At 46.4% G+C, this 25,705-nt stretch overlaps 1 protein-coding gene and 1 long non-coding RNA gene across 2 annotated transcripts in view; one reads left to right on the top strand and one right to left on the bottom strand.

Moving 5' to 3' along the window:
- Nucleotides 1–25,705, bottom strand: part of VARS1 (valyl-tRNA synthetase 1) — a 55,247-nt gene that overhangs the window by 15,426 nt on the left and 14,116 nt on the right. The window contains exons 9-25 of the mRNA XM_081317760.1: nucleotides 22,989–23,153; nucleotides 21,769–21,850; nucleotides 20,468–20,587; nucleotides 20,270–20,378; nucleotides 19,326–19,414; nucleotides 17,072–17,162; nucleotides 16,031–16,155; nucleotides 14,775–14,878; nucleotides 13,292–13,450; nucleotides 10,272–10,362; nucleotides 8,143–8,248; nucleotides 5,854–5,924; nucleotides 5,644–5,769; nucleotides 4,230–4,334; nucleotides 2,868–2,936; nucleotides 1,564–1,642; nucleotides 1,323–1,450 (exon numbers count right to left, since the gene is read on the bottom strand). Coding sequence (XP_081173886.1) covers nucleotides 1,323–1,450; nucleotides 1,564–1,642; nucleotides 2,868–2,936; nucleotides 4,230–4,334; nucleotides 5,644–5,769; nucleotides 5,854–5,924; nucleotides 8,143–8,248; nucleotides 10,272–10,362; nucleotides 13,292–13,450; nucleotides 14,775–14,878; nucleotides 16,031–16,155; nucleotides 17,072–17,162; nucleotides 19,326–19,414; nucleotides 20,270–20,378; nucleotides 20,468–20,587; nucleotides 21,769–21,850; nucleotides 22,989–23,153 — 1,819 coding nt within the window. The remainder of the gene's footprint in view (nucleotides 1–1,322; nucleotides 1,451–1,563; nucleotides 1,643–2,867; nucleotides 2,937–4,229; nucleotides 4,335–5,643; nucleotides 5,770–5,853; nucleotides 5,925–8,142; nucleotides 8,249–10,271; nucleotides 10,363–13,291; nucleotides 13,451–14,774; nucleotides 14,879–16,030; nucleotides 16,156–17,071; nucleotides 17,163–19,325; nucleotides 19,415–20,269; nucleotides 20,379–20,467; nucleotides 20,588–21,768; nucleotides 21,851–22,988; nucleotides 23,154–25,705) is intronic.
- LOC308662210 lies at nucleotides 5,757–23,005 on the top strand. The gene is made up of 3 exons (XR_014025128.1): nucleotides 5,757–5,792; nucleotides 21,771–21,933; nucleotides 22,920–23,005. It is a non-coding gene; the product is annotated as an uncharacterized lncRNA (long non-coding RNA).

The following is a 25,705-nucleotide window of genomic DNA, read 5'->3' as shown; positions in this document are numbered from 1 at the left end:
CACTGATGAGGTTACCTAGTTTGGGTAATGAAACTTCTGCAAGAAAACAAGCAAGCTCAGAGAGCACCAAGGTCCTGCTCCGTATTATGGATGGTCAGTTGCTTAAGAATATCTAAGGAAAATTGTCAGGCGTAAAAAGATCAGGAGCATAAAAGTTAAGCAGCAATTCAGAACGACAAGTAGTCCTTGAGTTACCTCTACAACTGCGATAACTTCTGTGGCTAAGTAAGGTGATTGTTAAGTGAGCCGCACCCAGTCTTACCTTTGCCACAACTGTTAAGCGATTCACTAGAGTTATTAAGTGAATCACTTGGTCACTAAACGAATCCAGCTTCCTCCATTGACTCTGCATGCTGGAAGCTGGCTGGGAAGATTGCAAATACTGATCACATGACCGTGGGACACTGCAAACATCATAAATACATGTTGGTTGCCAGGTGCCCAAATTCGGATCACTGACTGTAGGGATGTTGCAATGGTTTTAAGTGTGAAGACCAATCATATGTCTCTTTTTTCAGTGCCGTTGTAACTTTTGACTGGTTGCTAAACAAACAGTTGTAAGTCGAGGACTACCTGTATTTATCACTCAACCCTACAGATCAGAATCTCATCAACTGAGTTGAAATACCATGTTTCCCTGAAAATAAGATCCGGTTTTCCTTCCTTCCTTCCTTCCTTCCTTCCTTCCTTCCTTCCTTCCTTCCTTCCTTCCTTCCTTCCTTCCTTCCTTCCTTCCTTCTTTCCTTTCCTCCAAAAGAGGCACCAGGTCCTATTTTCGGGGGTGTCTTTTCCACTCACCTCCGGCACTGACAGCTCCACCCAGCCGGCCCGCTTCTGCAGCGTCTCCTGGCCTGCATTTCGCGGTCAGAGGCCTTTTCAGAAGGCCTCTGCAGCCACAAACCGAGCTATGGATCCTTCTCGGCTGCAGAGGCCTTCCGGAAAGGCCTTTGACTGCAAAATGCAGGCGGGGGGACGCTGCAAAAGAACTGGGCTGGTGAGGAGAGGCAGGCTGCAATGGTAAGTGGGTGTGTGGGGTAGCTCCACCCCTCCCCACTCCCGCCCTAGCTTGAGTTTTAGGCATGTGCCTTGCCCCAAAACTAGGACTTATTTTGGGGGTAAGGCTTACTTTTGGGGAAGCACAATATGAATTGGCACTAGATAAGGGTCAATAGAATTCCAGGGAGGCTGGACTTGGATTGTTTGTGGCAATGTAAGGATTCTAAGCTGATGACATGTTTAACTCCACCCCTCCCCCCACACACACAGAGCATCACCTGCTCTTCTACAAAAATGGAAAGGAGAATCTAGAAGAACAAGCTTACCTCTGGACTGGGGGGTGGTTTGAACTCCTCCCCAAGACCACGGATGGCAAATCTGGTGGCATTCCAGAGTTTGTTGCAGAAATAGCGGTAGCCCAGAATCCGATTCACATCCAGGTTTATATCCCGGCCTGAAGAGAGAAAGGCAACAGACGGACATTATGAGAGAAGCCAACATAAAAGCAAAATTAGGAATTACGTCACAACGTTGAGTCAGGCTCTCAAGTGGAGGCCAGAAATGTACCTTGAGTTGTGTAAGCACAAAGAGCAAATCGAAGGGCATCAGTCCCGCATTCTGGGATCCCGTTGGGGTAATCTGATTTCTGCAAAGCAAGTATCAAGATACACACTGGATCTTGTAAGTTTTTTGCTCCAGTTTCAAAGCCTTTTCTCTAAAGATGTACACAGATAGTCATAGATTTTGACCACAACTGAGTCCCAATTGAGTCCGAATTTCCATTGCTAAGCCAGAGAGTTGTTAAGTAAGTTTTGCCCCATTTTATGACCTTTCTTGCCACAGTTGTTAAGTGAGTCACTGCAGCTGTTATATTAGTAACAGCTGTAAAGTGAATCTGGCTTCCCCCATTGACTTTCTTTGTCAGAAGGTCGCAAAAGGTGATCACATGACTCCAGGACACTGTCATAAATATGAGCCAGTTGCCAAGCGTCCAAATTTTGATCATGTAACCACAGGGATGCTGCAATAGTTGTCAATGGGAAAAATGGTCCTAAGTCAGTTATTTCCGTGCCGCTGTAACACCTGCTGCCGGCGTCGACTCCCCTCCGCCCTGTGCGTTCCCACAGAGAGGGCCTCCTCAGGGTGCCTCCGGGCAGAGAATGCCGGCTGGTGGCCCCCAGGGGGAGGGCCTTCTCTGTGGGCGCCCCGGCTTTATGGAATCAACTGCCGGTTGAGCTCCGGATGGCACCGGATCTTCGCTCCTTCCGGCGCGGGTTAAAGACCCATTTATTCGAACAAGCTGGCCTGGCCTGATGGGGGAATGTTAGGGTTTTAAAGTTTTTTATATTTTGATTGTTTTAATTTGGGCAACAATTTAATCCTTTTTAACTTTTGTACTTCTATTTATATGCCCTGTTCACCGCCCTGAGTCCTTCGGGAGAAGGGCGGTATAAAAATTCAATTAAATAAATAAATAAATAAATAAATAAATAAATAAATAAATAAATAAATAAATAAATAAATAAATAAATAAATAAATAAATAAATGGTCACTAATGAACAGTTGTAAGTCAAGGACTACCTGAACAAACCCTTACATTCAAAATGTCAAACCCAAAACAGGAAATTCAGTGGGCTTCCAACCAACTTGTTGAGATACATATAACATACTTTGGATAAGTGTGACGTATGAATGCTATTTAAACCTAAAGCTACTAAGGGAATATATTCATAGAGAAACTGAGGGAATACATTCATAGAGAAACACCCAACTATGCCACACCCAATACAGTCAAAGAACATCTCTATGCTGTCTATCAACATGAAAGAAAATTTTGAGACAACACATATATAGATATATATGTATATACCTGTCCCTTTTTGGCTCGCTCCAGCTCAACTGGGTCCAAATTGCTGTCTAATAACTGAGCATGTAGACCCTACAGAGACAGAGGGAAAAATGGTGGTCTTTCATAAGATGTAGCAACCAAACGGTAAAACCAAAGTTTCCTTAGTAAGGCTATACTCAGAGAAACCTCATTTGCAATCTTTCTCCAGATGTGGGAGGAGGTGGAGGAGGAAGGGGAGGGAAAGGGGGAGGAGGAGGAGGAGAAGAAGAAGAAGAAGAGGAGGAGGAGGAGGAGGAGGAAGGAGGAGGAGAAGGAGGAGGAGGAGAAGAAGGAGGAGGAGGAGAAGAGGAGGAGGAGAAGGAGAAGAAGAGAAGGAGGAGAAGGAGGAGGAGAAGGAGGAGGAAGAGGAAGAGAAGGAGGAAGAAGGAGGAGGAGGAGGAGAAGAAGAAGAAGAGGAGGAGGAGGAGAAGAGAAGGAGGAGAAGGAGGAGGAGAAGAGGAGGAGGAGGAGGAAGAGGAGAAGGAGGAGGAAGAAGGAGGAGGAGGAGGAGAAGGAGACGAAGAAGAGGAGGAGGAGAAGGAGGAGGAAGAAGAAGAGGAAGAGGAGGAGGATGAGGAGGAGAAGAAGAAGAAGAAGAAGAAGAAGAAGAAGAAGAAGAAGAAGAAGAAGAAGAAGAAGAAGAAGAAGAAGAAGAAGAAGAAGAAGAAGAAGAAGAAGAAGAAGAAGAAGAAGAAGAAGAAGAAGAAGAAGCTAATTGTTTCCCTAGTTAATGTCAGGACATCCCTCCCCACACTCCTTGCAGCCTTTGGAACTCAAACAAGGCAGCCTCAAGAAAAATACATCTGTGATATTCAACTGTGACAAAGCTAAAGGCAACCACATCCCACCCAAGCCCTTGCAGCAACTGAGACAGAAGCCACAATAACTGGGGTGAAAAGTAGAAACGCAGGCCTGGCCGTTAACCACAGCTGACTACTGCTGCCTTCAGCCCAAGCCAACCTTCCTCTCTGCAACCATTCATACGTTCCCAGCTGATCTGAAAAAGAATCAAGTTTCCGATTCTCAGGGGAAAGACAGGCCTGCTGGCTGCCAACCACAACAGAAATCAAGGGATCCATGGTACACCCTGAGCTGGGTTGTTTTCTTGCAGACGTTGCATTACCAAACTAGGTAACGTCATCACTGCACTGATGACGTTACTCAGTTTGGTAATGAAACGTCTGCAAGAAAACAACCAAGCTCAAGGGTGTACCTGTAGCAAGGACCCATTATTTCAACTCTCAGCTACAAACATTCTCCTCTATCAACGCGACAGGAATCTAAACCATCTTGCAGCTTCCATCTTCTGGGCTACCAGCTGAGAGCCCACCAACAATGGGTCACCTGCAGAGTAATCCCGGTGATCACATCCAATGGATCTATGACATTTCCCAGTGATTTGCTCATCTTCCTGCCGTGGGCATCCCGAATGACAGCATGAAGGTAAACCTGAAAAGGAAGCACGGCAAATTGTTAAATGTTGAGGTAGACTGGAAACAGTCAATGCAATTTGGAAACCAATCTCAGAAGTTTGATCCTTGATTTTTCAAGCGCTAGCTCCAAGCATGCAAGTTAAGCATGAAATTTACAAACAACTGCCCACGTTTATGTGTTGCGTTACATGCATCAGGACAGTATAACACTCACAAAGTTCAACTCATGAATGTCGTGAGACTCATTCTGTGGTTTTCTGAGCTTTAGTTGACTGAAGGTTTTTATGTTGTCTCAAGGAGGACTAGCCCCTTGTTCTTTAGACCAGACATCCCATTCTATTTGGGGTGAAATTGGCTTTCTTGCAATTAAAGGTTCCCTGATTTGACCACAGGCAGAAGGGATGATGGAAAAGTGGAGAACTATTTAACACCGGTGAGGTTAGCAAAAATGTTTAAGAATACATCAGACAATTGTTGGAAATGTAGACAAAAAACAGGCACTTATTACCATCTTTGGTAGACATGCCCCAAAGCCAAAAAGATTGTTTTGGTTAAGAATACACCTATGGTTAGAGAAAATGACTAAAAAAACTTATAGATTTTAAGCCAGAACTATTTTTGTTAGGCATAATTGTAGGAAATTATGAGAAAGAGTGGACATATCTAATTTTACATGTATTAACCGCAGCGAAAAATGTATTCACTCAACATTGGGAAAATGAAGATTTACCAACGGAGGAAGTTATTTTTTAAAAAATTAGATTGTGCACAAATGGATAGATTTGACATTAAAAATGAAAGTGAAAGAAGATTCAGTATATTTTAGAATATGGGACACCTTTTATTAATGGCTAGGAAAACGAGGTAGTGAGAAAGGAATTTAACAAGCATTAGTAAGTTAAATGTTGGAACCCAGACAATATGTTGCTGATAAAATATCAAGCACTTGTGATTATAAAACGTGTGTGTGTGTGTGTATGTATGTATATGTATGAATATATATAGAGATATGTATGTGTGTGTGTGTGTGCATGTATATGTATATGTGTGTATGTATATGTGAGTATATATACAGTATATGTGTGTATGTATATGTGAGTATATATACAGTATATATGTGTATATGTGTGTATATATGTGTATGTGTATGTGTGTGTATATGTGTGTGCATGTATATGTACACACACACACACACACACACACATACACACATACATACATACATACACGTGTGTCTGTGTCTGTGTGTAGGTATAGATAGATTAAAAAAAGAAAAGTGGAGAAGAACTCATACAACCCGGCAGGAATAGATGTTTGTTTCTCACCTCTCTGAAGGGTAACTTTCCTGTAAGCGTGAGGCCCAACATAACCATTCGGGCCACCCAAAAGAACAGAATATCATGTCCGGTCTCCAGGAGAGTTCCTGGGTAGAAGACCTGAAGATCTTCACTCTTGAAAGAACAAGACGGAAAAGGTGAGCAAGATTTGTAGAGCAAAGACATCCACGCGTACGTCTTCATTTCACATTCACTTACTGAATTGGGCCACCCAAAGATGGAGAAAGGGAACAGGCCAGAGGAGAACCAGGTGTCCAGGACATCCTCATCTGGAAGAAGGACACAAGAAAGGCACACAGATTAGAGTCGTGTTTGGTTTTCCATGTGTAACCTCTAAGTGGCTTAGTTTTTTTTTCACAGCCTAGCTTCCCAACCTTGGGACCCTCCAAAGATGTTGGGTTGTGACACCCAGCTAGGCGGGCTGGGAATTCTGGGAGTCGCATCCCACCACATGTGGGCAGATCAGGGGGAACCTTTTGTTCTGCAGAGGTTCTAGATTTGAGATAACTATAACCTGCATGACTGAGAATCTCCATAGACGTTCTAGATCAGACATGTTAAACACAAGGCCCGGGGCCCGGATCCAGCCGGCGAAGTGGTTTTATGTGGCCCGCGAAGCCATCCTGGAAACAGTGAGGGAACGGCCCCCACTGCCTTGGCCCTGGCCCAGAGACCCTCCTTCTGCCAGAGACCCTCAGATCTCTCCCACTCCTGCCCAGGCCCCCATAGGCCCCCTTGATGCAAACGATGTAGAGCTGGCCATGCCCACCCAGTAGGCCTTACGCACTCTAGCCACGCCCACCCAGTAGGCCACGCCCACTCTGGCCATACCCACCTGGCCCCTTGAGGGCAACCGCAATGCTGATGCGGCCTTCAATGAAATTGAGTTTGACACCCCTGTTCTAGATTCAAGTTGAAAATAGGAATTTTGTGATACAGAGAGCGGAAAAAAGAAGAGGTGTTTAGTCAGCACTTCGGAGAGTGAAGCTTTGTCTGGAACAAGGTCCCTAGTTTAAGTTGCAGTGCCTCCAGTTGCAAGAGCTCAAACCAAGAAACTGTGGGCAGAGGTTTTTGACTGAGGCTCCGAAGAGACCTTTGAGGAGAATTTGGTGGGTTATGCATATTTTAAGAGGCTAACAAGTTAGCAAGTGAGAGCTAGCCCCTTTGATAAGACTAGAATCACACAGAAGCAGATGAGAGTTGGCCAACGAGAGGTGAAGGTTCCTGAATAAGTTCAAAACCCAGGAAGAATTTGACTAATCTTAGAAGGCAAGGGACACGGTGGCTCAGTGGGTTGGGACGCTGAGCTTGTCGATCAGAAGGTCGGCAGTTTGGCGGGTCGAATCCCGAGTGCCGCATAACAGAGTGAGCGCGTTACTCGTCCCAGCTTCTGCCAACCTAGCAGTTCGAAAGCACGTAAAAATGCAAGTAGAAAAATAGGGACCACTACGGTGGGAAGATAACAGCGTTCCATGCGCCTTTGGCGTCTAGTCACACCGGCCACATGACCACGGAGACGTCCTCGGACAAGCGCTGGCTCTTCGGCTTTGAAACGGAGATGAGCACCGGCCCCTAGAGTCGGAAACGACAAGCACGCATGTGCGGGGGAACCTTTACCTTTACCTTAGAAGGCAAGGAGTAAAGGGAAAGCTGGCGCCACAAAGTCAGAAGTTTTAACTAGGAGAATTTGATAACTCTGGAATCCTTGGTGCTCTCTGAGCTTTGTTTTTTTCTTGCAGACATTTCATTACCCATCATCACTGCTAGAAGAGAACAGGTTTCGCTCTCTCTTTATATAAGTGGCTTGCCTGTAAGTGCTGGCGTGAGTCCTGTTTTTTTCTTGGTAGTTCCTTGATTAGATTGTTGCTTGACTGTTTGTTTGAGTGGGTACTTCCTGATTGGGGTATTATTTACTGCGTAAAATTAGTCTTGTTATTAAACCAAAGGTTACCTTCTTTTTCGAACAAGCTGGCCTGGTCTGACGGGATGGGGTTGGGTTTTTATAAACAGTTTTAATTTTAATATGTATTAATTATGGGCATAATGGTTTAATTACTTTTTAATTTTTGTATTCTGTTTTTTACTATGTATTGCCCTGTTCACCGCCCTGAGTCCTTCGGGAGAAGGGCGGTATACAAATTAAATTATTAAATTAAATTAAATTAAATTATCTGGATGCTGATTGCTGGTGAAAAGGTGTTTTAGTCTTTTAGTTCACTTTTCACTTAATGACCATTTTGCTTAACAAACCTGGTCGCTAAACAAGAACTATCTATTTGCATCCTTACGGTGCAATGTTCCTAGGTAGAAAGATAGCATCAGGGCCTTAGATGAATTAGCAACGGAATGAAAACTGCCCGTCCTCTTACAAGGGCGCATGTAGTAGGGGGTGACCCTTCGGTTCGAGGTTGCAATGCAGGACATGTGATGGCGGACACCCCTTCCTAAGTCCCTTGCCCGCACTTTTCCCATTTCCGATCTCCCTACCTTGCTGGAGGGAGATTTTATCCGGGCTGATGTTGAAGGCTTTGGCGGCCTTTTCTTTGGCTTCTTCTTTGCTCCGACCGCTCACCCAGTATTTGCCGTCCACATCCTGCAGAATTTGGGAAGGTAAATCACTGGTCGACAAAAGTTTTGTTCAATGTTAAAAAAACATATCAAAATTACCCAGGATTTTTCTAAGCTCCGCAGTCTCTAAAATAATAATAATAATAATAATAATAATAATAATAATAATAATAATAATAATAATAATCCTTTATTGTCAAAGTACAACTTGTGTACATTGAGATTAGCTGAGCCTCCGCCCCGTGCTCTCTCCCCCCAACACACAGTGACAACAGGGCTTTTCAACCTTTTCACCCATTGTACCACTTTTAGGATATGGTAGCAACATCTGAGTACCACCAGTCGCCTAGCAAGGTGTCAAAAACTTGATGACCAAAAAAAAAAAAAAGGGAAAAAAGTGATGAAGTACAGGTAGTCCTCGACTTACAACAGTTCGCTTAGTGACTGTTCGAAGTTACAATGGCACTGACAAAAGTGCCCCACAAGCCACAGCTGAGCAGGACACCTGCCTGCCTGCCCCGTGGCACTCTTCCTCCTGTCCGAGGTTTTCATTGTGAGCATTTCTGTTCAGGATTGGCAGCGGGGGTGGGGAGCGTTTGGTTTTTATTCCCCCCCCCCTCTGCTGGGTGGTTGCAGCAGGTTTGGTCACTTCACATGACCCTGGGACACTGTGACCGTCATAAATATGAATCAGTTGCCAAGCATCTGAATGTAAATCACAAGACCCTGGAGATGCTGCAACATTCCAGCTGATCGGTGCTTCTTCTGGGCTCAGCAGAAGCGCCAGGATCAGTGCTGAGCTCCAGTTGGAGCCTGGTGCTGATCCTGGCGCTTCCACTGAGCCCTGACAGCCCTGCAGCTCCACCCGTCTCTCGCTCAGGCTTGTGCAGTTCTGCCACCAGTTCAGCTCATTCCCCTCCCCCGCTACCACTTTCCTAGGATGGTTGCGTACCACCTGCCAGGTGCCAACGTACCACAGGTGGTACCCGTACCCCTGGTTGAAAAGCCCTGCTCTAAAAGATTAATATCCATCACATTTCATTGTCCTTGGTCACCCCGAATATTCTTCTTCAAGGAGAGCCAGTTTGGCCTAGTGGTTATGGCCCCAGGCTACAAACTGGGAGACCATGAGTTCTAGCCCCATGTAGGCATGAAAGGTGGCTGGATGACTTTGGCCAGTCTCTCGGTCTCTGTCCGTCCGTCCATCTGTCTGTCTCTCTCTCTCTCTCTGTCTCTCTCTCAGCTCAATCCGCCTCACAGGGCTGTTGTTGCGGGGAATAGGAGGAAGAAGGAATATTAGATGTTCGCCTCCTTGAGTTATTTGTAAAAAATCATAAAGGTGGGATACAAGCAAATAAAAAGGTTTATATATACTTGGCTTAACTGTATGCAAAATCAGAAATTAATTTTACAAACACTGACTATTTTATGTTAATTCTTAACGCCTCCTCTAGAAGTCAAAGTGAAAAGGAAGAATGAAAAAAAAAATCGTAGCACCATTTCACCCACTGTTTCCCTCTCTGAGTTCAGAGAACCCACGGATGTCTGCACAGTCACAGTCCTCGACTTACGACTGCAACTGAGCCCAAAATTTCTGTTGCTAAGTGAGACCGGATGTTAAGTGAATTTTGCCTCATTTTGCATCCTTTCTTGCCACAGTTGTTAAGTGAATCACCGCAGAGGTTAAGTTAGTAACATGGTTGCTAAGTGAATCCAGCTGCCCCCATTGACTTTGCTTGTCAGGTCACAAAAGGGGATCACATGATCCCAGGATGCTACACCTGTCATAACTACGAGTCAGTTGCCAAGCATCTGAATTTTGATCACGTGAACATGGGGATGCCTCAATGGTTGTTAAGAGTGAAAAACGGTTATAAGTCACTTTATTCGGTGACGTTGTAACTTTGAATGGTCACTAAATGAACTGCTGTAAGTTGAGGACTACCTGTATTTACACTTCAGTATCCCAAATATTTATTATGTTTCTCTTTCCCAGCAATCAGGGCTTTTCTACCTGTTAGTATCCCAAGTGGCCCAGGAAATCTTACCTCTCCTGCCGGCACCGAAGGGTCATCAATAGTCACAAAATATGCTGGAATACGGTGGCCCCACCAAAGCTGTCGAGAAATACACCAATCCCTACAAAAAAGGAAAGAATTAGCAAAGCTCCAGTCCAAAATTACTCAACGTTTTAACAATTTATCAAACGCAGATTAAAAGTGAAAAGGGGAAAAAAAACAATATCCAGTAGCATACAAAATAAACAATTCCTTTCAGAGAAGAGAAGCTAGGCAGGATGAAAAGGTGAAGAAGCTGGAAAGACTGTAAAAGGTAAAGGTAAAGGTTCCCCCGCACATGCGTGCTAGTCGTTTCCGACTCTAGGGGCCGGTGCTCATCTCCGTTTCAAAGCAGAAGAGCCAGCACTCGTCCGAGGACGTCTCTGTGGTCATGTGGCCGGCATGACTAGACGCCAAAGGCTCACGGAACGCTGTTACCTTCCCACCGTAGTGGTCCCTATTTTTCTACTTGCATTTTTTACGTGCTTTCGAACTGCTAGGTTGGCAGAAGCTGGGACGAGTAACAGGCGCTCACTCTGTTACGCGGCACTCGGGATTCGAACCGCCAAACTGCCGACCATCTGATTGACAAGCTCAGCGTCCTAACCCACAGAGCCACCGCGTCCCTTTCGGAAAGACTGTAGCAACAACCAAATCACTACCATTCGATTTCCAATTACATTTAATATTACAGGTAGTCCTTGACTTACAACTGTTCATTTAGTGACTGTTCGAAGTTACAATGGCACTGAAAAAAGTGACTTACGACTGTTGTTTTTTTTACACTTGTAACCACTGCAGCATCCCCAGGTCACATTATCAAAATTTGGATGCTTGCAGTTGGCTCATACCTACGACAGTTGCTGTGTCTCATGCGATCATCTTTTGCGACCTTCTGACAAGCAAAGTCAACCAGAAAGACAGATTCACTTAACAACCGTCTTAACTTAACAACTGCAGGATCCACTTCACAACTGTGGCAAGAAAGTTCATAAAATGGGGCAAAAGTCACTTAACCAGTGTCTCGCTTAGCAACAGAAATTTTGGGCTCCTGCATATAATGGGCTAATGCCTCCTTAAGTAACACCAGCTGCCTGCAATTAGTGCAGGTTCGCATCCCACCAGGCTCAAGGTTGACTCAGCCTTCCAGCCTTCCGAGGTAGGTAAAATGAGGACCCAGATTGTTGGGGGCAATTAAGCTGACTTTGTAATAATGCCGCTTGGGTGTGTGAAAGCCCTAATAAGCAGGCATATACATAGAATGAAGGCTACTGCTAAGCTTGTAAGCCGCCCTGAGTCTTCGGAGAAGGGCAGGATATAAATGGAATTAAAATAAAAATTAAAAATAAATAATTTGTACTAATTAGAAAATGGGTCACAATCCACAGCATTAACACGACATGCTAAAGTATAAACCGGTGCTTCTCAACCTCAGCAAATTTTAAGATGTGCGGACTTCATCTCCCAGAATTCCCCACCAGAGGGCAGGACGAGAAACAATGGTTGGAAACTGACCAAAGAGAGAAGTAACCTGGAATTAAGGAGAAACTTCCTGACAATGAAGACAGTTACACCAGTGGAACAGTTTTGCCTTCAGAAATTGTGGGCGCTCCATCACCGGAGGTTTTTAAGAAGAGACTGGACAGCCACTTGTCTGAGATGGGATAGGTTCTCCTACTCAAACAAGGGGCTGGTCTAGAAGACCTCCAAGGTCCCTTCCACCTCTATTCTATTTCTTTCTATTCCATTCTATTCTATTCCATTCCATTCTATTTTATTCTCCTGCTTTGAGCAGGAAGTTGCATTTGATGGCTTAAATAGCCCCTTCAAACAGAATTGTGTGTAGTTTGGGAGGGGGGGGAAGGAAAAAAACACAGCAAAATACTGAAGAAGATACAGCTGACATCTGCCAGAAATTAGAAGGCCACACTGTCCTATTCCCATTTCCTATTTGCAGTGATTTCACCATCCCGCACCTTCTCTCTTCTCTTTTCATCTCCTCCTTAATCTTTCTTCTCTCCAATGCTTTACATCCCCGTTCCCAGGGCATCTCGGGAAGTGTCAAATGACAAAAGTGGCGTTGTGCGGTGCAATGCAAGGTAGCCTGTTCTGAACGCGCACCACAGCAGTAGCATTTAGACTTATATAATGCCCCATGGCACTTTACCGGGAGGTGTACAACTTAGAAGCATTATGTGGACATTGCCCCCAATATGGGCACTCGTGGTTACAATCTGGGTCCTCATTTTATCGCTTACTGAGCCCCATCAGGATCGAAGTCCAGATTGTCGGCGGAGTTTTTGCCTACAGTGCTGCATTCTAACCCCTGCACCACCAAGGACATTGTGATGATGTATACAAGAGGTGGAGTTTACACTGCGAAAGCATCCAAACCTGCAGATGTCTTTGTCTCTCCAATTTGCTACAGTCACACATTCACATACAGCAGACATGTCAAACACAAGGCCCAGGGGCCAGATCCGGCCCGTGAAGTGGTTTCATGCGGCCCGCGAAGCCATCCTGGAAATAGTGAGGGAACGGCCCCCACTGCCTTGGCCCTGAGACCCTCCTTCTGCCAGAGACCCCCAGATCTGTTCCACTCCTGCCCAGGCCCCCATAGGCACCCTTGATGAGAATGATGTAGAGCTGGCCACGCCCACCCAGTAGGCCATACGCACTCTAGCCACGCCCACCCAGTAGGTCACGCCCACCCAGGCCACACCCACCCAGCCCGAGGGCAACCGCAATGCTGATGTGGCCCTCAATGAAATTGAGTTTGACACCCCTGTACAGTATATTGCTAAAAACCACTTTTTAAAAAATATATATATAAAAAAAATCACTGCTTTCTTCAAGAATTGCTTTGTTCACTCACAATATTAAGACACAGCAGGTGGGTTTCACACAGCTCACTGAGGCAAAAAAAAACCCCAAACCAATCACAAAATGGCTTAAGGGTGTGTGTGTGAACTGGTAGTGTCACAGTGGTAGGGGTTCCGTACGTGCCTCACCTGATATTGTCCATCCAAGCGAACCACGTTTTGAGGTGAAAGTCTGGCACAATGCGCAGGTCACCCCGGCGCACGGCCTCGGCTGCAGCCCGGGCCATCGTGTCGCAGCGCACATACCACTGGGGCTTCAGCAGGGGTTCCACTACGTCTTTGGAGCGACTTTAAGAGGATCAGGAGAGAAAGCCGAAAAGAAAGTTAGCTGAGACCCTGGGAAAACAACAGGGTTAGAACAAGCAGTCCTCACTTAGCGACTGCCTTGTTAGTGACCGTTCGCCATTACAGTGGTGATGAAAAAGTAACTTTTCCGACCCAATCCTTTGCCTTCGTGAGGTCGTAAGCACAGTGGCAGCTCCATTTAGTGACTGCTTCGCTTCACTGAGTTGCCAGTCGCAATTATGGTCACTAAGTGAGGACTAGTTGTACCCCTTTACAGAATGGTGAAAACTCTTCCATGGTGATTCCTCTCTGGCTCAGTGGGACCTTTCCTCACATGGAAACCTCTTTTACCCATCCAATCTGCATTAGGAAAGCAAGATTTTTCACTACATACATACAGTACATACATTTATTACTTCCTTCCTGCCTTACAAAATTTACTCTCTTTTCTTTCTTTCTTTTTCTTTCTTTCTTTCTTTCTTTCTTTCTTTCTTTCTTTCTTTCTTTCTTTCTTTCTTTCTTTCTTTCTTTCTTTCTTTCTTTCTTTCTTTCTTTCTTTCTCTCTCTCTCTCTCTCTCTCTCTCTCTCACTTCCTTTCCTTCCTTCCTTCCTTCTGAAGTTACCAACCCTACTCAACTCAACTCAAGAATTTTGCCCCCAGAATTAAACTAGCAACCAGGATCTTATTTATATACAAGTTGGGGTCCGGTGAGGGTCTGAAATCTTCAACTATTTCTACAGCCCAGAGGATATAAGGCTTCACGCGAAAGATTCCTAAAGTGGTGATCAAAAAAAGGCATCACTTTTCACATGAAGGCTGACACACACACACACACACACACACACCCTCCCAAGCTGAGAACAGGAGAAGAAGTGATCGAAAAAAGGCATCATTTTCACATGAAGGCTCTCTCTCTCACACACACACACACACACACACAAGCTGAGAACAGGAGAAGCAGTGATCGAAAAAAGGCATCACTTTTCACATGAAGGCTGACACACACACACACACACCTTGTTTTCACCCATGCTGCTGGGAATCCTTGGGAATCGTGGTTTGAACAGCAATAGCAATTACACGTTGACTTTTATACCACTTCACAGTGCTTTACAGCACTCTCTGGGTGGCTTACAATCTGGCAACAACCTGGCTTCTCATTTTACCGACTTCAGAAGGACGGAAGGCCGAGTCTGCCTTGAGCCAGTCGGGATTGAAGGCCAGGCTGTGGGCAGAGTTTGCCTGCCGTACTCACTTTTAACCAATGTGCCACCACGGTTCTTCACCTTTGAGGAAGGCTGCTTTTACTCTGCAGCTACTACTCACCTGCACACTGGGACCACCATGGGGTTGTCCTTCACCTCCTTGAAAAGCTTCTTTTCCTTCAAAGCTTCCAGCACTGCTTGACGGGCTTCAAAACGCTTCATGCCCTGGAAGGAGGAGAAGAAGGAGAAGACGAAAGTGAAGCAGTTGGAAAGCCGGAAAGCACAGAAAGGTCCCTTGAAACAAACAAGCTAACAGTGAACTGCAGCTGAATCAAGAAAAAAATCAACACTCCTACCAGCGCTGACAGAACAAGCCACCAGTATATAAAAATCTAGACAGCACACTAAAAAGCAGACATCACCCTGTCAACAAAAGTGCGTATAGTCAAGGCTATGGTCTTCCCAGTTGCAATGTATGGCAGTCAAAGCTGGACCATAAGAAAGGCTGAGTGCCAAAGAATTGAGGCCTTTGAACTATGGTGGTGGAGAAGACTCCTGCGAGTCCCTTGGACTGCAAGGCGATTAAACCGGTCAGTCCTAGAGGAGATCAACCCTGACTGCTCTTTAGAAGGCCAGATCCTGAAGTTGAAACTCAAATACTTTGGCCACCTAATGAGAAGGAAGGACTCACTGGAGAAGAGCCTAATGCTGGGAAAGGTTGAGGGCAAGAGAAGAAGGGGACGACAGAGAATGAGGTGGCTGGATGGAGTCGCTGAAGCAGTAGGCGTGAGCTTAAATGGACTCCAGAAGATGGTAGAGGACAGGAAGGCCTGGAGGAACGTCGTCCATGGGGTCGCGATGGGTCAGACACGACTTCGCAGCTAACAACAACAACAACACAAGCAAGCCCTACTCCCTAATAGAACTGATGACATTACCCAGTTGGGTAAAGGAATCTCTGCAAGAAAACAACTAAGCTCAGACAGGCCCCATAGGCCCCGCAGGCCCCTATGCCCAATTCATCAGTACCAATTAAAAGACAGCTCTTATATACTGGACCAGGGGTAAAGGTAAAGGTAAAGGTTCCCCCGCACATGCGTGCTAGTCGTTTCCGACTCTAGGGGCCGGTGCTCATTTCCGTTTCAAAGCCGAAGAGCCAGCACTTGTCCAAGGACGTCTCCGTGGTCATGTGGCCGGCATGTAAGACCTGTAGACGTCAACTCCCAGAATTCTTAAAAGTGGACAAGGTTGGACACGCCTGTACTAGACCTTCTATTCCAATTAATGCTAAAACCATCCCAGCTGATAAAAGACAGACGGAGGACCAAAGGGATCCCTTGAGTTTCACCCACGCTCCCGAACGCATCCCAACAATACCAAGAAGGGTGGAGGAACGTTGATGAGATAGCCGTTCTCATTCATAATATTGAGGAACTCGAGTCCGTGACGCAGGCCAACCTCATAGTCGTTCTGATCATGAGCTGGTGTGATCTTTACAGCACCTAAAAATAAGGGGAGAAGATCATTTGAATTCATGCTGTGCCCTGATGTTTCCTTCTACAATCTGATTTATGGTCTTGGGAGTTACTCCCCACCTACACTGTCGATTCAAAGAACACCTGAAGACCCAAAGCTGTCTTGGCCCTTTTATGACTTGTGGACTTCAACTCCCAGAATTCCTCAGCCAGGCACGCTGGCTGAGGAATTCTGGGAGTTGAAGTCCACAAGTCATAAAAGGTCCACATTTGAAGACCCCTGTTATAGGAGATGACCAGGCTGAGCCCAAGGGACGAGTCAAGCGCATCATCCGTTTGGATTCCCCTTGCACCCCCAAGAGATCTAAATCCAGTCCTCCTTGAATTCCGTTGACTCTTACCTCCCGCTAATTGGCCTTGGCGGATAGTAGTTCAGATTCTTGTAGGCATGCAGTATTCATTTGAACAGCCGTAAGCCCTGATTTTATTGCTCCTGACAACAGCTTTGTTGGATGTCGTTCTCTTTTCTAGCAGATAGCTTTTCTAGGTACTTTAGGCTTCCTCAACCTGATCCACCCTTCAGATGTGCTGGAATTCAACCCCCAAAATTGTCCAATGCATCCATGAAGTCAGATTGGGGAATGCTAAGTTATGATTGCCTGTTTTGGTTCCTTCTGACTCATTAATCCTAACTAACATACATTCAGGGTTTCTCATTTTATTCCACTTCCATAATTTAGGTCACCTGTTATCTTCCACCCTCTTCATAGACTCTCCACTCCAGCTCTTCACCAACAATTCCGTCCTTTCATGTAGGTCTTGCTGCATTTACCTAGCCCAGGGGTAGGCAACCTTGGCTCATGAATTCTGGGAGTTGAAGTCCACGAGTCATAAAAGAGCCAAGGTTGCCTACCCCTGACCTAGCTCGTAGCCCAGAACATACCAGTTCCAAATTCCATATCTACAAAATCATCGCAGACAATAGGCAGGAGGCGTCCTGTGAAAGGATGCTGGACTTTCCGGCCATGCAGATGCTAGAAAAGAAAGCAGATCAAAGGAAGAGACTTAATGAAGAATCCAAAGTCACCCAGATAAGCAACTGTCTAATAGTTCCAAGGGACGTGGTGGCTCAGTGGGTTAGGACGCTGAGCTTGTCGATCAGAAGGTCAGCAATTTGGCGGGTCGAATCCCGAGTGCCGCGTAACAGAGTGAGCGCCTGTTACGCGTCCCAGCTTCTGCCAACCTAGCAGTTCGAAAGCACGTAAAAATGCAAGTAGAAAAATAGGGACCACTACGGTGGGAAGGTAACAGCTTTCCGTGCGCCTTTGGCATCTAGTCATGCTGGCCACATGAACATGGAGACAAGCGTTGGCTCTTCGGCTTTGAAACAGAGATGAGCACCGGCCCCTAGAGTCAGAAACGACTAGCACGCATGTGTGGGGGAACCTTTACCTTTACCTTAATAGTTCCAAGGGTGCTTTTTCAAAAGGCAACTGGCTTTCCTTTTTTCTTCCCCCCCTTGAAGACGTTTCGCTTCTCATCCAAGAAGCTTCTTCGGTTCAGAACTGAAGGAGCTTTTTGGATGAGAAGTGAAAAGTCCTCAAAGACAAACAAAGGAAGTCCAGTTGCCTTTTGAAAAAGCACCTCTGGGGTAACCATGACTTGGATGACTGAGAACCTCCATAGACAACAGTCTGATAAGGTTATCAACTGCAGCTTCCGGATTATTGCATCCTATATCCCTGGCTCAATCCTTGAAAGATCTTCCCTTTGCTGATGCTCCCACTTGTTGTTGCAACACCAAATCTTCACTCCAGAGCTTTTAGTCTCAAGCTGTCCTGCATCTGAATTCTACTCTTGCATGATGACACTTCTCCCTTATTCAAGATGGTCCTCCGTTCCCTTGGATAGAAAAGCTGTATCTGATTCTGGCATTGTTCTGCTACAGTAGTACAGGTAACCCTTGACTTACAACCTAGTGACCTGACCATTCAATATTAGGATGTACCACCACCACCAAAAAGCTGCTTACGACTGTCCTTCAAATGTCAATGGCAGGGGTAGGCAACCTTGGCTCTTTTCTGACTCGTGGACTTCAACTCCCAGAATTCCTGTGCCAACCATGCTGAGGGGAAAGGGAGAGGTTTCCAAGCTGAGCCATGGTGGCTCAGGAATTCTGGGAGTTGAAGTCCACGAGTCAGAAAAGAGCCAAGGTTGCCTACCCCTGGTTTATGGAGATTCTCAATCATCCAGATCAGGGGTGTCAAACTCAATTTCATTGAGGGCCGCATCAGCATTGCGGTTGCCCTCAGGGGGCCAGGTGGGCGTGGCCTGGGTGGGCGTGGCTAGAGTGGGTGTGGCCTACTGGGTGGGCATGGCCAGCTCTACATCGTTCGCATCAAGGGTGCCTATGGGGGCCTGGGCAGGAGTGGGAGAGATCTGAGGGTCTCTGGCAGAAGGAGGGTCTCTGGGCCAGGGCCAAGGCAGTGGGGGCCATTCCCTCACTGTTTCCAGGATGGCTTCGCGGGCCACATGAAACCACTTCGTGGGCCAGATCCGGCCCCTGGGCCTTGTGTTTGACATGTCTGATCCAGATCATGGTTGTCCCAAAGGTGGTTTTGAAAAGCCAACTGGACTTTTTTCCCCCTTGAAAACATTTCACTTCTCATCCAAGAAGCTTCTTCAGTTCCTCATATGTTTTCAAGGAAAAAAAGAGAAAGTCCAGCTGCCTTTTGAAAAGCACCTTTGGGACTGTCCTTCAAAGCATTTGAGAAGTCACCGGACCCAACCAAAACTATGGATAGTCCTCAACTTACGACCCCAATTGAGCCCAACGTTTATGCTGCTAAGTGAGAAATTAGTTGAGTCTCGCCCCATTTTATGACTTTTCTTGCCATGGTTCTTAAGTGAATCACTGGCCGTTAAATTAGTAATACGGTTGTTAAGTGAATCAGGCTTCCCCACTGACTTCGCTTGTCAGAAAGTTGCAAAACCCCGGGACTGTGTAACTGTCATAAACCTGGGTCAGTTGTCAAGCATCTGAATGTCAATCATGTGACCAGAGAGATGCTGCAACGGTCGTAAGTGTGAAAAATGGTCGTAAGTCACTTTTTTTCAGTGCCACTGTAACTTCAAACAGTCACTAAATGAACTTTTGCAAGTCGAGGACTACCTGTACAGTGTTACACCTTCCATACCTGGTATCGGGGGTCCTTGGGATGGACTGCAACTGCTGTGTCTCCCAGCATCGTCTCAACACGGGTGGTAGCCACCACCACTTCCTCATCTATCAGAGAAAATGGACAAGGTTTGATGGATGACCAGCGAGCGACAACCAAGTCAGGCTTCAGATCCTAAACCTGTGGTAGCGAACCTATGGCATGCGTGCAGAACCTATGGCATGCGTGCAGAACCCTCTCTGTGGGCACGCAACCGTCACCCCAGTCCTAGGCCTTCAGATGGGTTTTATAAAACCTTTTCGCTTTAGGCCTCCACCACCGTGTGCAAAAAAAAAAGGCTCAATCAATTTCAACTTCTTGCAGGGAAAAAAAGATCTTGCAAAGTTGGAATTGATTGATTGAACTTTTTAGTACCACCTAGTCTGCCATTAAGGGACGCGATGGCTCAGTGGGTTAGGATGCTGAGCTTGTCAATCAGAAGGTCGGCAGTTTGGCGGGTCGAATCCCAAGTGCCGCATAACAGAGTGAGCGCCTGTTACTCGTCCCAGCTTCTGCCAACCTAGCAGTTCGAAAGCATGTAAAAATGCAAGTAGAAAAATAGGGAACACGACGGTGGGAAAGTAACAGCGTTCCGTGCGCCTTTGGCGTCTAGTCATGCCGGCCACATGACCACGGAGACGTCCTCGGACAAGCGCTGGCTCTTCGGCTTTGAAACGGAGATGAGCACCAGCCCCTAGAGTCGGAAACGACTAGCATGCATGTGCGGGGGAACCTTTACCTAGTCTGCCATTACTACCACAGCCATGCCCACCCAATGGGCCACACCCAATGGGCCACGCCCACCAGGCACCCGATGATATATAAGTGGGTTTTGGGTTGCAGTATGGGCGCTCAGTCTCTAAAAGGTTCGCCATCACTGTCCTAAACTGTTCCAACCATCTGGTGAGAACTTCATACTAAACCTGAGTCCTCCATCTTGTAAGCGAAGGAGACCAGCACCCCAAACTCAACCTTCTCTTTGTAGCCCGGGACAGGCAAGAGAGTCCGGCCTGTTAATTCCTTCTTATCCACCTGGGAGGAAGGAGACAGGAAGTTGCATCGGATCAGGGTCCCTTAGCCAAACGCTAGTAACAGGAAACAGGTCACTCTACCCTAATCACCTCTATGTCAGAAATGGCCGAGTTGAGAGTGCAGGACCAGTTGACCAGACGCTTGCTTCGATAGATGATCCCTTTCTCGTGCAATTGGATAAAGGCTTCTTGGACAGCATTGGAGAGTTTCTGTTGGCGATACAAGAACACATAAAAATGTCATTCTCTCCCTGTGGTCCACATGGCAAAAAAAAGGGTTGCTTTTGCATTGTGTTGAAAAATGGCTACCATACCTGGGCTTCCCTTCCGCCCCAGGATGGCCTTTATTCTTTTCCGTTCTCTGAATTGTGGGGTGGCAATGCACCATTCATGGGCCTTAGAGAACAGAGGTCCCCAACCCCTGGTCCGTGGACCAGCACCGGGCTTTGGCATGCCAGAAACCAGGCCGCGCAAACAAGCGAAGCCCCATCCACGGGACGCAGACGCACACGAAACCACGCCCACCCCCTCCGGTCCACGGAAAAAACTCTCTCCACGAAACCGGTCCCTGGTGCCCAAAAGGTTTTTTTTGGGGGGGGGGTGCCGCTGGTATAGAAGTTCCAGTGACTTCCAAAGCACAAACATGGCATTGTTGAAAATTGATAGCAAAGGCCAATTTCCAATTTTTATTTGTTTGGTGTGTATGTGAGAGTGGGAATGGCCAAGCAACTCCTCCGTGTGACAAAACGCTCCTAATGTTCCCCTTATAACAACTCCCAAATTCAGCAACAAACAGATGGAAACTTTTTAGCAGATCTTCCTTCTCCTCCATCCTTAATTCTTTCTTGGCTCAGAAGGAAAAAAAATCTGTCCAAGACAAACTGTATGGCCGTAATTGGGATCAGAATTTCTGCTGCTAAGTGAGGAAATTATTAACATTGGAAATTATTAACAATGTTATGACCTTTTTGGGGGGGAACACATGTTAAGTGACTCGCTGCAATTGTTAAGTGAATCATTAAGAAAATATGGTTTCCCCCTCCATTTTCCTTTTTTGGAAGTCTGCTGGGATTCCAGGACCCTTGCAAACACCGTAAATATACACTGACCAAATTTTGATCACATGACTGTGGGAATGATGCAATGGTCATTAAGTGCAAGGACCACTCATAAGTTACGTTTTTTCCCCCCAATGGTGTTGCTAACTTTGAAATGCTGTTACACTGAGGGCTATCTGTAATTAATCTAAATTGTAATCTTAAATCTGTCATCTCCTATTCAGGGAGCACTGAGACTTTACTCAAGTAAGGACATAGGATGGAAGCAATAACGCTAGCAGGAGTTCTAAAGAGTTACCCACACATCCCTTTTCCCTTTGATCAAAATCTTACAGGGTCCATAGTGAAGCAAGCTCTGTCCCAGTCCATGGAGGAACCCAGTTTCTTCAGCTGATGGTAGATCCGATCCCCTTTTCTGGAGAGGAGGAAGAAAGAAGTCTACTGACTGAGAAGAGCCACCGAAAAGGCACAAGATTGATATTACAACTTCCTGAATAAGTAATTGCAGGCCAGAATGCACGATACAAAATGGGAGGGGGAAGGAGGGACACCCAAGAAGCTTTTCTTCTCCAGTTGCCTCTCTTTTTGATGGTAGCCATGGGTGGCACCTAGTGGACAACCCCATGCAGATCCTTGTTACTTCTGTGAGTGTCTTTTTCATGTAACGTACAACTATTCTGCATGGTCTAGCAGGGACATGATGCATTGGTTGCCAACCCTTGAGATGCTGAGGGTCAGGACCCAGAGAACGGCAGTCTACCTAGCAGTGCCCTCATTCTGGGAGCAGGAAGTCTCTGAGATCAGGTGGGTCTCCACCATGTGGTCCTGGGACCAAGAAACTGGTGAAGATAAGTCTTCTCCATCAGACTAAGGACAGGAAGATTATTGGGACAGCAGTAGATTCTACTTTAATGCTGAGTTGCTTCTAGAGATGTTTCGAACACCATACACTGAAAGCTATTTAAATATTGCAGGGTGGCTCAGTGGGTTAGGACGCTGAGCTTGTCGATCAGATGGTCGGCAGTTTGGCGGGTCGAATCCTGAGTGCCGCGTAACAGAGTGAGCACCTGTTACTCGTCCCAGCTTCTGCCAACCTAGCAGTTCGAAAGCACGTAAAAAATGCAATTAGAAAAATAGGGACCACGACGGTGGGAAGGTAACAGCGTTCCGTGCGTTTTTGGCATCTAGTCATGCCGGCCACATGACCACGGAGACGTCCTCGGACAAGCGCTGGCTCTTCAGCTTTAAAACGGAGATGAGCACCGGCCCCTAGAGTTGGAAACGACTAGCACGCATGTGCGGGGGAACCTTTACCTTTACCTTTTAGGTAAAACACAAATAATGGTAATACATAAACGGTTATCAAGTAGCACAGGGGCAAGCATTTCTCCAGATCCTATCGTATTTTATTTTATTTCTCTATCAATCTCATCTCATCTCCCTCCCTCCTTCACTTTTCTCTTTTTTTTCCCTTTCCTCATCAGCTATCAAACGTGTATGCCGCCCATCTTTCCAAAGATGCTTGAAGAAAGAGACGCAGGAAAAAGACTCACTCATTTTTCCATTTCCAGACTTCCTCGATGAACGGCTCACGGCCGAGGTCATGACGTGTCTTCCCTTGCTCCTTCCAAAGCCTCTTCTCCACCACCACCTGGGTGGCAATGCCCGCGTGGTCACAGCCAGGGTTCCACAAGGTGGTCTCCCCCCTCATTCTGTGCCTGCAAGACAAGCATAGGAGCAGGAAACCCATCAGACCCAGGATCTTTTACATCACCACGATGTAAAAAAATATGTTGAGACTCTAGAAAGAGTACAGAGAACAGCAACAAAGATGATTAGAGCAGGGCTTTTCAACCTTTTCACCCATTGTGCCACTTTTAGGATATGGCAACATCCAAGTACCACCAGTCGCCTAGCAAGGTGTCAAGAACTTGATGACCCCCCCCAAAAAAGGAAAAAAGTGATGAAGTACAGGTAGTCCTCGACTTACAACAGTTCGCTTAGTGACTGTTCAAAGTTACAATGGCATTGAAAAAAGTGCCCCCCAAGCCACAGCCGAGCAAGACACCTGCCTGCCCGCCCGGTGGCGCTCTTCCTCCTGTCCGAGGTTTTCATTGTGAGCATTTCTGTTGAGGATTGGCAGCGGGGGTGGGGTGGGGTGGGGTGGGGTTGGTTTTTATTCCCCCTGTCTGCTGGGTGGTTGCAGCAGGTTTTGGTCACTTCACATGACTCTGGGACACTGTGACCGTCATAAATATGAATCAGTTGCCAAGCATCTGAATGTAAATCACAAGACCCTGGAGATGCTGCAACATTCCAGCTGATAGGCGCTTCTTCTGGGCTCAGCAGAAGCACCAGGAACAGCGCCGAGCTCCAGCTGGAGCCTGGCACTGATCCTGGCGCTTCCGCTGAGTCCTGACAGCCCTGCAGTTCCAGCCATCTCTCGCAAAGGCTTGTGCGGTGCTGCCACCAGTTCAGTTCATTCCCTTCCCCTGCTACCACTTTTCTAGGATGGTTGCGTACCACCTGCCAGGTACCAATGTACCACAGGTGGTACCCGTACCACTGGTTGAAAAGCCCTGGATTAGAGGTCTGGAGGCTAAAACATATAAGGAACGGCTGCTGGAATTGGGTATGTCTAGTTTAATGAAGGGAAGGACGAGGGGGGACATGATAGCAGTGTTCCAATATCTCAGGGGCTGCCACAAAGAGGAGGTACTCAAGCTATTCTCCAAAGCGCCCAAAGGCAGGACAAGAAGCAACGGATGGAAACTAATCAAAGAGAGAAGCATTCTAGAAATAAGGAGAAACTCCCTGACAGTTAGAACAATTAATCAGTGGAACAACCTGCCTCCAAAAGTTGTGGATGCTCCAACACTGGAAGTTTTTAAGAAGAGACTGGACAGCCATTTGTCCAAAATGGTATAGGGTTTCCTGCCTGAGCAGGGGGTTGGACTAGATGACCTCCAAGGTCCCTTCCAACATCATCATCATCATCATCATCCATCATTATTATTTTTGTATTGTTATTTATCTTGGACATGGCACCCTTATCAGCAGCCCCATGGAATCAAATCATACATATAGGTAGGTAGGTAGGTAGGTAGATAGATAACCTTTGTCATTTTTTTTACTGTGTTGCACAATGGCACACATTAAAAATGAAATGTAGTTGCTTGCTCTCAAAGTGTACACACACACACAACACTCATTTAAACATACTATATACAACATATGCATAGACCTACACCTCAATTTCATTGAGGGCCGCATCAGCATTGTGGTTGCCCTCAGGGGGCCGGGTGGGTATGGCCAGGGTGGGCGTGGCTAGAGTGAGTATGGCCTACTGGGTGAGCATGGCCAGCTCTACATCGTTCGCATCAAGGGTGCCTATGGGGGCCTGGGCAGGAGTGGGACAGATCTGAGGGTCTCTGGCAGAAGGTGGGTCTCTGGGCCAGGGCCAAGGCAGTGGGGGCCGTTCCCTCACTGTTTCCAGGATGGCTTCACGGGCCACATGAAACCATTTCGCGGGCCAGATCCGGCCCCCGGGCCTTGTGTTTGACATGTCTGACCTACACCCTTACATATAAGTAACATATAAATATTAATCACTGTTCATCTTGAATACATAACGAAAGAAGGAAGCTTTAGAGTTCACAAGGTTAATACTGCATGGAACAGAGCTGTGACCGAATCTGGATGTTCTGCTACGGATACCATGGAGCCTCCTCCCAGAAGGTAACAAGAAAAACAGGTTGTGAAGAGGATGTGTAGTGTCCCAGACAATCCTGCGGACCCTGCTCAAGCAACACTTCTGTGCTATGTCCTGGATGGAAGGGAGGGAACCACCAATGATCTTTTCACCCATTCTCACCACTCTCTGCACTGCCTTCCTGTCTGAAGCAGTGGCCAAATAATGGCCAAATAATTCCAGAGAAAATAAAGAGGATTTAGAAGTGGGTTCCCAGACTGATAAAGATTCAGGACAGCATTATGTTGAGTTGAGGCTGGAGAGTTTTTATCATGTATTGTGCTAAAAAAGAGTTGGACGTCAACGCCTTGTTTCTCTTGTACCTCACATCTCATTTTCCCCTCTCCTTTTCCTTCCTTTAATTTCCTATTTCTATTTTTCTTTGTATTTTCTATATTAAATAAATTAATACTAATACTACTACAGCATTATGTACAGGTAGTCCTCAACTTACGAGCCCAACCGGGACCAACATTTTGGTTGTAAGTCGTGATAGTTGTAAGTCGAGACATGTGACCG

Source organism: Vipera berus, assembly GCF_964194415.1.
Source record: "Vipera berus genome assembly, chromosome: 2".
Classification (NCBI taxonomy): Eukaryota; Metazoa; Chordata; class Lepidosauria; order Squamata; family Viperidae; genus Vipera; species Vipera berus.
Note: the sequence above shows the minus strand (reverse complement) of the source record. Positions and strands in the feature narration are given on the sequence as shown.